The sequence below is a fragment of the Chelonia mydas genome, chromosome 11 (genome assembly GCF_015237465.2).
Source record: "Chelonia mydas isolate rCheMyd1 chromosome 11, rCheMyd1.pri.v2, whole genome shotgun sequence".
Classification (NCBI taxonomy): domain Eukaryota; kingdom Metazoa; phylum Chordata; order Testudines; family Cheloniidae; genus Chelonia; species Chelonia mydas.
In genome coordinates, this window is record NC_051251.2 from 10,215,715 (window position 1) to 10,228,535 (window position 12,821).

The 12,821-nt window shown below is 43.7% G+C and overlaps 1 protein-coding gene across 5 annotated transcripts in view; it reads right to left on the reverse strand.

Annotated features, from left to right (window-relative positions):
* HSPBAP1 (HSPB1 associated protein 1) overlaps positions 1–12,821 on the reverse strand; it is a 62,931-nt gene that overhangs the window by 9,244 nt on the left and 40,866 nt on the right. For 4 of the 5 annotated variants that reach the window (XM_027834103.3, XM_037912516.2, XM_037912515.2 and 1 more), the window contains one exon: positions 7,849–8,020. The exons of the other annotated variant lie outside the window; for it this stretch is intronic. In XM_027834103.3, the coding sequence (XP_027689904.2) occupies positions 7,849–8,020 (172 nt within the window). The remainder of the gene's footprint in view (positions 1–7,848; positions 8,021–12,821) is intronic. 5 annotated transcript variants of the gene reach the window in all.

The following is a 12,821-nucleotide window of genomic DNA, read 5'->3' on the forward strand; positions in this document are numbered from 1 at the left end:
AACAGCAAGGGAAGGGCCTCCCGGTCCAGAAGCTCAAGGGCCGGGTAGGACAGTCCCGCGGGCCACATGTGCCCCGCGGGCTGTAGTTTGCCCTCCTCTGGACTAGATGATCACAATGGTCCCTTCAGGCCATTGTGATGTATGGGAAATATTGCTTACAGTTCTAGTGCAACAGGCTTCCAGGAAAATGGAAGAGGAGGAAACTGGTTGAATGGAATATGATGTGGAGGAAGAGGATGGGAAAGAATATCTATAGCACTTCTCACGTAGATCTCTAAGTGCTTTACAAAGGAGGTCAGTATCATTATCCCCATTTTACAGATGAGGAAACTGAGGCACAGGGAGAAGTGACTTGTTCAACATCATGTAACAAATCAGTGGCAGAGCTAGGACTAGAACCCGGGTCTCCTGAGTACCAGGGAAAGGGTGATGACAAGGAAGCAAAAGCAAGATAACATAAATTGGTAAGAGCAGAAATGCTTAAATACAAGGTGCTGTTTGGAGAAATGACTTGGATGTCAGGAACGGAAGATTCTGAAGGCAGTCTGGCCTTTCGGTGTGTCTGGTCTCTGGTTGCAGGCGCAGAAGAGGGGATTTCACTTGCCATGACATCAAATGTAATAATTGTAAAAGATGTATATATCTGGAGCCAGTACTGTTTCCTTACAGAATTTATGGAGCAGCTACAAAGCTTTGACTCCAAGAGGATAACTAGGAAACATAAATAAGAAGCAGGAAGAACAGCTGCGTTTAGTAAGCATATGATCATTAAAATCAGAATTTATGCTAGCAAGAAATGTGAAGTTATTAAAGGTGAATAGGCAAATCTTTAGAGAAGTTGCAAGACACAGCAAAAAAATGATCACAGACAGCTGTGTGCAAAAAATAACCTGTATGGGGCTGTCCATAAATTATGTAACCCATTTTTTGGTGATTTTCAAGACCCATTCATCCCTTGTAACACTTTAACACTGAAACAAAACACACAAAATTAAGGACCCATCCATCCCTTAATGTAGGGGTGCCCAACCTACAGCCCGCGGGCCACACATGGTCACCAGAGCACTTCATAAGGCCTGTGGCCTGCTTCAACACAATAGACTAACAGCTGATTCATTAGCATTTTGTCATCGTGTTTACACACTTGTGTAAACTAAAATGATGTAAATAGCCTGTTTCTATCTAAACACATATGAAACAAGAAGGATTTAAAATATAAATCAATACAGGTGACTTTAAATCTCATTAAAATATGTTGACTCTGTTTGGCCCATGCAAGGTTGTGCTTAGGTTTAGATTGCCCTCCTGTGTCATAAAGCTGGGCACCATCTGCCCTAATGCGTTACATAAATTGTGAACAGCCCCTAAGGGAACAAAAACGGCTGAACACGGGAAATATTTCAGATCAGAGAGAGAAATGGAGAGGTAAGGATCTTCATATGCCTAGTTTTACAGAAAGGAAAGCAAAAACTTCATCAGATCTCCAAATGAAACAAAACAGAGTTCCATATGTTTGTGCTCCTTCAAAGTGGAACATACATATTTAACAACATCTGAAAATCAATGGGAAACATGCTGGTAAACCACAGTGAAATTGAAGGAATGGGGTAAATGTTTAGCGTAAAAATCTATGGATGTTGGTGAAAGGTTAAGTCAAAAAGCAAAGCACAGACAGAATAATTTCAAGCTGAGAAAGAATTCTCTGTTGGCATGCTTTTCACTCACAGCGCTTGGTTGCAGGTGTTGGTAAAGAAAGATACAAAACTAAATAAACAATCAGATAGAAGCAACTCAGATAATTTTAATATTTTGGCTAGTGGATGGCAGATATAGCTCATCGCAGATAAAAGCAGACTAAGGCATTTGTACAAATCTCCTGAAAAAGATAAAATGAAAGGGCAAAACGTAAGAGCACAGATACAGAGATAACATCTATAGAGTAAATGGAATGATGCAGAGGATTTGTATATCCAGAGCCACATAACGGGTTGGAACGTCTACTGAAACTTCCAATGCATATGTAAGGTGCTCATATTCTCGCTTTTTAAAGAAAAAGTTGAGCTTCCTGAGGAGTGAAGTATGTATATGCAAGTAATCAATGCTTGTCACAAAGAGATATTGGGTAATCGCTTTAGAAAGTGATGCATAGAAGAACTTGGGTGGGGAAGGTGGCAAAAAATGTCTGCAACGGACGTTTAAAATTCCAAGGCCAGCTCAGCTTGTTACAAGGGTCTTCCCTCTGAGCGCACCCACTATTGCTGCAACTGTGGCAGATGCTGACAGAGCTATCCCATTCTTGCATCCTTCAACAGAGCCTCTTTAAGAGTACGTCTACACTGTAATAAAAAGACCAACGGCACAACCACGGCTGGCCCAGGACAGCTGACTTGGGCTTGCGGAGCTCAGGCTGCAAAGCTAAAAATGGCTTGGACTGGAGCCCGGGCTCTGAAACCTTGTGGGGGAGCGTGGTTCTCAGATGTCTACAATGCTATTTTTAGCCCTACAAGCCCAAGTCAATTTGACCTGGGTTCTGAGACTTGGTGTCCTGGTTTTTTATTGCAATGTAAATGTACCCTGGTAGGGCGGTGCACCACAAAGTTCTCCTCTCCCCCCCTTCACAACAGCTTGGCTTGTCTCCACTTCTCTCACACTGCAGAAGAACTGGGTTGCTATCACATCTGCAGCAGTAGGCAACAGCTACTAGGTAGGGGAGCCATCTTGAGCAGCCTCAGTAAAATACTGGGGAGGGGATAGCATGGTGGGTCAAGAGGTACTAGGCCAGGGGATGGAAGGATTGATGGAATGGGAGGGAAGAGTATGTAGTTCGTGGATTTCCTTTTTGGTGGGTACAGGGAGGAGTGTAGCTGATGGATTTTTTTTCATGGGGAAGGTGGCGGGTGATTCAGCCAGGGACTTTTCACATATTTTGCTGATCGAGGTGAATTTTTTTTTTGAGGCAACCTATTCCGGCAGCTCATCATCGATAATGACAAATCCACTACCAGTTTCTCCACCTCGTCCAACTTTTCTGTACCAGATAGGCTTGTTCTGTTGTTTAACTGAACCAAGCAGATGCTCCACGGTGTCCGCAAGAGCCCACTCCACAGGGCACTGTGAGAGGCTGATCTGCAGCCACATACACCGCTCTCCCAAAAGCGTGGTTTTATCCATGTTAATCAAACCCCACCTCTGACACTTTTGGATTCTTCTTTAGTTAAAATCATTCAAACTCTCCCTTACAGGAAAATCCCTTAAAATATTTTAATATACCCTCTGAGCTTGGACATTTTACTGACTTTTAACAAGAGCTTGAATATATTATGTTTCCTGTATTCCTGACCTGCTCTTTATTTTCAAAGGTATTTATGTAGAGACAGGATCTTTGTTTATCAAGAATTTATCTGCTTTTACTTCTTATCACTTGGGGCCAATTCCTGAAGTGCTAAATCGGTTTAAAAAGCTGGTTACTCAGGTAAAACCCTCACTGAAATCCATGGGAGTTTTGCCTGCATAAGGGCTGGGTAAGAACAAAGTAAGGAGTTCACGACCTGGCCCCACCTGAAGTCACGGTGTTGTTTGGGATATTATTTTGTTGTTTGTGTTGTAGTAGTGCCCAGGAACCCCAGTCATGGACTGTAATAGGTGACTTCTGGGTACTCTTCTGGCTCTGTCAATCTGTTTCTTCACTTCAGCAGGTGGGTATTGTAGTTGTACGAATGCTTGATAGAGATCTTATAGGTGCTTGTCTCTGTCTGAGGGGTTGGAGCAAATGCAGTTGTATCGCAGAGCTTGGCTGTAGACGATGGATTGTGTGGTGTGGTCTGGGTGAAAGCTGGAGGCATGTAGGTAGGAATAGCGGTCAGTAGGTTTCCAGTACCTAGAAGTCACCTACTACAGGACAGGCCCAACAAAAAAATAACAGAACGCCACTAGCCATCACCTTCAGCCCTCAACTAAAACCTCTCCAACGCATCATCAAGGATCTACAACCTATCCTGAGGGATGACCCAACACTCTCACAAATCTTGGGAGACAGGCCAGTCCTTGCTTACAGACAGCCCCCCAACCTGAAGCAAATACTCACTGGCAACCACACACCACACAACAGAAACACTAACCCAGGAACCTATCCTTGCAACAAAGCCCGTTGCCAATTGTGTCCACATATCTATTCAGGGGACACCATCATAGGGCCTAATCACATTAGCCACACTATCAGAGGCTCGTTCACCTGCACATCTACCAATGTGATATATGCCATCATGTGCCAGCAATGCCCCTCTGCCATGTACATTGGTCAAACTGGACAGTCTCTATGTAAAAGAATAAATGGACCCAAATCAGATGTCAAGAATTATAACATTCATAAACCAATTGGAGAACACTTCAATCTCTCTGGTCACTCGATTACAGACCTAAAAATTGCAATATTACAACAAAAAGACTTCAAAAACAGACTCCAACGAGAGACTGCTGAATTGGAATTAATTTGCAAACTTAGGCTTGAATATAGACTGGGAGTGGATGGGTCATTACACAAAGTAAAACTATCTCCCCATGTTTATTCCCCCCACCACCACCCACTGTTCCTCAGACGTTCTTATTAACTGCTGGAAATGGCTCACCTTGATTATCACTACAAAAGGTTTTCTTCCCCACCCCCCGCCGCCCTCGCTCTCCTGCTGGTAATAGCTCATCTTAAGTGATCACTCTCCTTACAGTGTGTATGATAACACCCATTTTTTCATGTTCTGTGTGTATATAAATCTCCTCACTGTATTTTCCACTGAATGCATCCGATGAAGTTAGCTGTAGCTCACGAAAGCTTATGCTCAAATAAATTGGTTAGTCTCTAAGGTGACACAAGTACTCCTTTTATTTTTAAAAACAGCCTCTCAATTTGCCCCTGAAATTTTCCAAATTTGCATGCAATTGTCTGAGCTTGCAATTTTGTGAATTCAGTCACTTGCAGGTTCAAACACTAGCTTTGAGACCTCCAGCTACCTGGATGGTCCTCCAAAGAGTTAGATGTCTCAGTGTTATCATGTGCATCCAAAATATATTGTGGATACAAAATTGGAGGTTGAATTGGGGCTTTATTAGAAATTTAGCCCACAGCCACAAGTCATGTTTAAACTGAAGTCTTTTTTAAAACTAATGCAGTCTTTATACAGCTAGTTAAATTGGGAATAGAATCCTATTCTTCCAGTGATAAGAGATTAAAGAGCACAAAAGTTATAATCAAAGCACATTGTACGAATATATAAGGGCCCAATGTACTAATGAGGGGATATTGCGTTAAACTTTGCAAATGAGCATAGAAAATTGCTTATAGCAAACTGATGAAATTAAACATATTGGCCAGAAGGTGGCATTAGACACATTAATTTTATTTGATATTCAAAGCTGCACTCAGCCTACATGCAGTTGCTTTCCTGAATACCCAAGAACACCTTTGTCTTTATTTTTCAATCCTGTATTGTTACAGTATGTAATCCAAAACATTTTGTTCACTCTCCAAGAAGGAGTGGAGATTACTATAAATTACCACAAAATAAATCTGATTGCAAATCCTAAAGTAATTGTATTAATTCCCATCTGAAAGAGGGAGACTGAGTGGATATCGAAGTCTTTATTATTTAGGAATCTTCTCCATCATTAATAATGGCATCCTTTTAGGTTATTCCTTCCTTCTCTCTCAAACAATAAAGGTCCCAAGCCAGTAACACCATCCTTGTGGCTGAGAAGTATTGGATGAGACTGCTCTAAGAGTCTGCTGTGGAATGGATGGAGACACTTCCTCACTACCCCAAGTCACTATCTGTTCTCTGTGTGTGTGCGCGAACGTATCTCTTCATGGCACGGCGTACTACTGAGCTGACCTAAGACCTTCATTCTTAACAAAAGATTAATTTGTAATTAGTTTAAGCTAATTAAAATCATATTATAGAGTCATTATCAAACTGAATCATTCAGACAGAGGTTATAAATTGCAATAGCAGTGCCTGGCACTGTAGATAATGCTATGCTAAATAAACACAGTTTTACTGATATTAAGCAAAAATTAATAATTTAGTATCAAGACCCCCCCCCCCCCCCACTATTGCCGTAAGGAGGGCAAATGGCAAAACCATTCATTTAGTTTTTGGCACTGTTAACAGTTAACATAGTGTAAACCATTAATAGGCTCTGCACACAAAATTACTTTGAAAAGTTCTAAGCTTTCTATTTTCAGGAGCACTTTACAAGAATGTGCATTGCTAAATGTAAGAAAATGAGTAACTAATGCAGTAAATGGCTGGAAGTTGAAGCTAGACAAATGGAGACTGGAAATAAGGCATACATTTTTTAACGGTGAGAGTAATTAACCATTGGAACAATTTACCAAGGTTCGTTGTGGATTCTCGAGAAGGAACACTGGCGGCTCCGGTCAGCACCGCCGACCGGGCCATTAAAAGTCTGGTCGGTGGTGCTGTGGAGCTAAGGCAGGCTAGCCCCTACCTCTCCTGGCTCCACGCTGCGCCCCGGAAGCAGCCAGCTGGTCCGGCTCCTAGGTGGGGTGAAGGGGAGGGCATGGGGCTCCGCAAACTGCTTCCACCCTGAGCACCAATGGGAGCTGCAGTGGTGGTGCCTGTGGGCAAGAGCAGTGCGTAGAGCCACCTGCCGCGCCTCTGCCTAGGAGGCAGACCTGCTGGCAGCTTCCGGGGCGCAGCGCGGAGTCAGGGCAGGCAGGAAGCCTGTCTTAACCCTGCTGGGCTACTGACCGGGAGCCACCCGAGGTAAACCCAACCCCCAGCCCTGAGCCCCCCACAACCTGGAGCCCCCTCCTGTACCCCAAACCCCTCATCTCCACCCCACCCCAGAGCCTGCACCCCAACCTCCATCCCCAGCCCAGAGCCCCCTCCCACACACTGAACCCCTCTGCCCCACCTCCAGCCTGGAGCCCCCTGCTACATCCCAACCCCCTGCCCCTGCCCGGAGCCCCCTCCCGCACTCTGAAACCCTCATTTCTGGCCCCACCCCGGAGCCTGCACCCCCAGTCAGAGCCCTCACCCCCTTCCGCACCCCAACTCCCTGCCCCAGCCCAATGAAAGTGTGTGAGGGGGGGAGAGTGAATCACCGAGGGAGGGGGAATGTAGTGAGCGGCAGACAGGGTCTAGGGGAAGGGGCGGGATTGGGTGTGGCCTCAGGGAAGGGAAGGGGCTAGGGTGTTCAGTTTTGTGCGATTAGAAAGTTGGCAACCCTATGTGTGATGCTGTGCAACTCACTTATAGCTTGATTTTCAAAGACTGATTTCTCAGTCCATTGGTTCCCTCATCACTAAAATAGGGTTACTAATACTCAGACACCCTTGTAAAACGCTACACAATCTTTCAGTGAAGTGCACTATAGATGCAAACATTATCATTATAAATATTCCACTATTAAAGCAAGAAGTTGGGCAAACGTTTCCATGGTGAAGGTTATTCTTCGCCATCATCACAAACACATTTCTTTGTTAGCTCTGCCTACTCATTAATCAAGTACACTTCACACAACATCCAGGTTTCGGAGGAGACAGGCTAGAGCACTGCTCTCGAAAGTTGCAAAACTACCTTTTTAAGAAGAGGATATGTAAGTACTTGCAAGGACTTCTATAAAACTAGGCAGCCTTTTGAGCTAGTCCTCAAAGTGTTGGCAGTTCTCATTTAAAAGTCAGGCAAAACAATAACAGTGAGCAAAGCAAGTTACTGTAGCCAGATAATTGTATTAAATCTCAGGTATACTGGTGGAGGGGAAGGGGAAAGCTGATCTGTCGTCTTTTCCTAGCTCATGTAAAATAACGTAAAGTCTAAGTGTGGGTGGTACCTGTCCTGGATTGAGTGTAACCACATGGGCCTGGGCTTTCCTGAACTGAGGATAGTGTTTCAGATCAGGGTTGACAACGTTGACTTTGCTGAATATGCTGGATTCCTCATAAGGGATCCTAGTGGGATAAAGGAAAGTGGTGTTGCCAGGTGGGAAAAGGTGCCATCTTTTCCTGAAAGGAGAGAGAAGATAAAAGTTGATTCAGTAAATGCCTGTTATGATGGATGACTGAAGGCAATCATAGGGTTGTCAATAAAACATAAATCGGCCGCCTGTTTGCGTCTCCTACGCAGGGAGAACACATGCCCTTCTTACAGGCTGTTCTACTAAAAATGGTTTAAAAAAATTCTACAGATTTTTAACTAAAAAGGAAGATTTGCAGCTTCTCAGCAATTAGTTTTGCAAGGGGAATAAAAAAAAAAGTCTGTAGCTCTTCCATTTAGTTTCGCCTTCCTTCTGCAGAGCACCTGAACAGCCTATGGATGCTCAGGGCAACGCTACCCTACAAAATTAAGTCGACTTAATTTATGTCGACAGACAGCCACTGTAGTAATTAAATCTGTTTTGCATGGTCACACTAACTTCTTCTGTCGGCGGTGCGCATCCTAGCCAGGAGCGCTTGCACCGATTTAACTGTCTGCGTGGGGTACTCACAGCCAGAGCCCTGGGTGGCAGGGCTCCGGCTGTCAGCTGCGACAGTCTGAAGGAAGCAACACAGTGTCTACATGCATCTGATGAAGTGGGTTTTAGCCCACGAAAGCTAATGGCCAAATAAATTTGTTACTCTCTATGGTGCCACAAGTCCTCCTCATTGTTTTTGCTGAAACAGACTAACACGGCTGCCACTCTGAAAAGTGTCTACCCTGACACCGCACCAACCTAACTACATCAACCTAAGTGCTACACCTCTTGAGGAGGTGGAATTAAGTCAGTGTAGCGGGCAACTTACATCGGCAGGAGTAACATTATAGTGTAGATTCTTACAGAGTTAGGTCTCAAAGTGTTCACAACACCTGACGTTTGTCCTATGAACCATGATCTCACGGATGAAGATTAAATTTTCATTAGGTAAATATATTTTGATTCACTAACTGACTGTCTGCAATATCCCCGCTTGCTATAAGTAGAGGGCACTGTACGTATGTGATGTTGATAGTAATAGGAGTACAATTTTGATATTCTACTACATGTTGTAGTCTACATTTCTTATATTCACCTGTTAATCACAAAGTTAATTGTTATTTAATTTACTAATCCATAACAACTTGGTGCTCATCTACCACAGTTAGGAGTATGGTATAAAGACGTAAGTTAGATAGATATGTGATTAGCAAGACAAGGTGGGGGAGGTAATATCTTTTATTGGATCAACGTTTATCAGTGAGAGACAAGCTTTTAAGCTACAGAGCTCTTCTTCAGGTGTGGGAAAGATAAGGTGGAACAGATTGTTTAGCATTGGTAGTAAGTACATATTCTAATCTAAAGGGACCATTCAAGATGGAGTGGCCCGTTAACACCTTTGCAGTCATAGGTCAAAAAAAAAAAAAGGGGGGGGGGGTTAGTGGGTTACAGATTGTTATAATAAACCATAAATCCAGTGTCTCTGTTCAGTCCATGATTTGTAGTATCTAGTAGAGTTATGAATTTAAGCTCCCAGACTTGTCTTTTGAAAGTGTGTTGGTTTTCTTTGAAGAATCTCTTTGTGAAAAGTGTTCACCTACAGGTGATAAAGTATTTTTGTTTTTTGTCATTTTCCTGTCTGAGTTCATCTGAGAGTGTAGAGAGTTTCACTCACATCGTTGTTTTTGGGGCATTTAGTGCACTGGATGAGATACACCGCATGTTGTGATAGGCATTTGTAGGATCCATGGACTTTGTGTTGTGGGAGGGGATCATTGTAGCAGTGGAGATACTTCTGCAGGTTTTGCATCTCTGATTATGACAGGGTCTGGTGCAACTTTGGATTAGGATATGTCTATACGTACAGCGCAGCCAATACAGCTGAGCGACTGCAGTGCGTCTGGTGAAGACACGCTATGCCGAAGGAAGAGAGCTCCCCATCGGCCTAAAAAAACCCCAATGCCTCAGTATTGTCAGCATAACACACCGGGTAAGGGTCATGATGTCTATCGTAGCTAGTCCACATAGTGATAAGAGCCTACTACTGCTCCCACTTAATGGGATCAGGTTTCAGAGTAACAGCCGTGTTAGTCTGTATTCGTAAAAAGAAAAGGAGTACTTGTGGCACCTTAGAGACTAACCAGTTTATTTGAGCATGAGCTTTCGTGAGCTACAGCTCACTTCATCGGATGCATAGCGTATCGTGGAAACTGCAGAAGACATTATATACACACAGAGACCATGAAACAAAACTTCCTCCCACCCCACTCTCCTGCTGGTAACAGCTTATCTAAAGTGATCATCAAGTAGAGCCATTTCCAGCACAAATCCAGGTTTTCTCACCCTTCCCCCCCCCCTCCCCCCCACAAACTCACTCTCCTGCTGGTAATAGCCCATCCCTCTTTGAAACCTCTCTTTATAATGCGCATGATAATCAAAGTGGGTCATTTCCAGCACTAATCCAGGTTTTCTCACCCCCCCCACCCCCCTCCAAAAACCACACACACAAACTCACTCTCCTGCTGGCAATAGCTCATCTTACAATGTGCACAGCAATAATCCAAGTTTAACCAGAACGTCTTGGGGGGGGTTTGTAGGAAAAAAACAAGGGGAGATAGGCTACCTTGCATAATGACTTAGCCACTCCCAGTCTCTATTCAAGCCCAAATTAATAGTATCCAATTTGCAAATGAATTCCAATTCAGCAGTTTCTCGCTGGAGTCTGGATTTGAAGTTTTTTTGCTTTAAGATAGCGACCCTCATGTCTGTGATTGCGTGACCAGAGAGATTGAAGTGTTCTCCGACTGGTTTATGAATGTTATAATTCTTGACATCTGATTTGTGTCCATTTATTCTTTTACGTAGAGACTGTCCAGTTTGACCAATGTACATGGCAGAGGGGCATTGCTGGCACATGATGGCATATATCACATTGGTGGATGTGCAGGTGAACGAGCCTCTGATAGTGTGGCTGATGTTGTTAGGCCCTGTGATGGTGTCCCCTGAATAGATATGTGGGCACAGTTGGCAACGGGCTTTGTTGCAAGGATAGGTTCCTGGGTTAGTGGTTCTGTTGTGTGGTATGTGGTTGTTGGTGAGTATTCGCTTCAGGTTGGGGGGCTGTCTGTAGGCAAGGACTGGCCTTTCTCCCAAGATTTGTGAGAGTGTTGGGTCATCCTTCAGGATAGGTTGGGATCTTAACTCTAGTAGCAGAGGACTATGCTTTAGAGTGTAAAGTCCCACACTTAATTCCTAGCTGTGACCCGTGGTGCAGGTACTCCATCAGCATGCACCATGCTGTGCAGAACAAACGGGAGAGATGGACCATATCCCAAAGAGTTTACAATCTATTTAAATTGCACATGCTGCACTGAAAAAAATGTTGAGTTTGCCAGACCTTGGAGCATCAGTTTATGTATAATATAAATAAATCTTCTTACCAGGTAATTTCTGCATATATTTATCCATACTGCTGAATGGCTAATACATGAGGCAAAGTAAACAGGCCTATAAATAACAATTTATAAGGAGAATACATTATATGATGGAAATAACCGGAGTAGGAGTAATTAAAGTAATAGCCCAAATGGTGAATTTATGAAATGTTTTAAGAGTAGCCATCTAATCAATACAGCAGTGACCCGCACATTTACAGACACCATGGACTGGAAAAACAGAAGGCAGCACTTTGAAGCAAGGTTAAAACAATCTGTGCTGCTCCTCTCTTACTTCCAGATTCTGGCTGCTTCCCCACTTCTTGTTCCTCTCCTATTTTCATGCCACTTAGCTCTTACATACTTGCCTAGTGAATCTGGTTGTCAGTTCTAAGTCACAGATCTGAACATGAGACATGAAGAAAGCCAAGTGGCACAAAACCAGAAGAGATGGGAACAGAAAAGTAGCCAGAACCAGAGAGATCAGCACAGATGGGAGTACCACAGGTTGCTGACATTTCTTGGTACAGATAATAAAAGCTACTGCTAAGCAGCTGGCACCAGAGAGAATTTTCAGCTAAATAGTTTACCTATTTCCCAAAACTCAATTACAGTAATATTTTGCACAACCACAACGCCCTGGGAAGGGACAGGAGAGTGACTAGCTTAGAAAGCCATGGGGCTCCAGGCCTGGGTTCTATGCAGGAAGGCAACGGTTATATGAGCAGGACCACAATACAGCAGTATAGCCTGTTAGCCTCTCAAGAAGCCAGTCTGAAACACATAAGAGGAAACGCGTGTTAGCAGCAAAGGGCTAGGGGTAGCTCAGTGGCTGTACTGGGGAGGCAGCACCACTGACTTCAGTGTAAGCCTGTTTTGTTGGTGGTTGTTGTTTGCCAGCCAGTTAAAAAGGCTTTACTGTGTCTCTGCTCTAAAGAGGCAAGGGATCCACAAACTGTCTTAACATGCAGCCTCTTTGAAAAGCTTTATGTTCTTCTTGTTCTGAGAAGGAAAAGGATTTTGTTTCCAGTCTGCTTGAAGGTTTTATGCATATTCTGTCACAGGGAGGAGCAAGCAAACAGAACCAGGGAATTCGCTTTCCCAGAGAGAGGAAGTAATTTTGGGAAGGCAGACAAATCTGCAGAGCAGACCCAGAATTCTGTCCAACATTCCACGCTGGAGTCTGGAACTCCAAAGTGTATGAACTATAAGGACAGCTGGGGGGCAATTCTGTCATGCAGTAGATCCCCCAAACATGTACTACTGTACCTGGTTAGGACAGCACATAGTATCTCTGAAGTCAGTGGGACTGCTCATAGTAATAAGCACTATGGTGAATAGTATTGTTTGAATTGGGCCTCTTGTGCCTCCCATATGAGGATCTCAAATCTCTTTACAAACATCCATGAAAACACACCT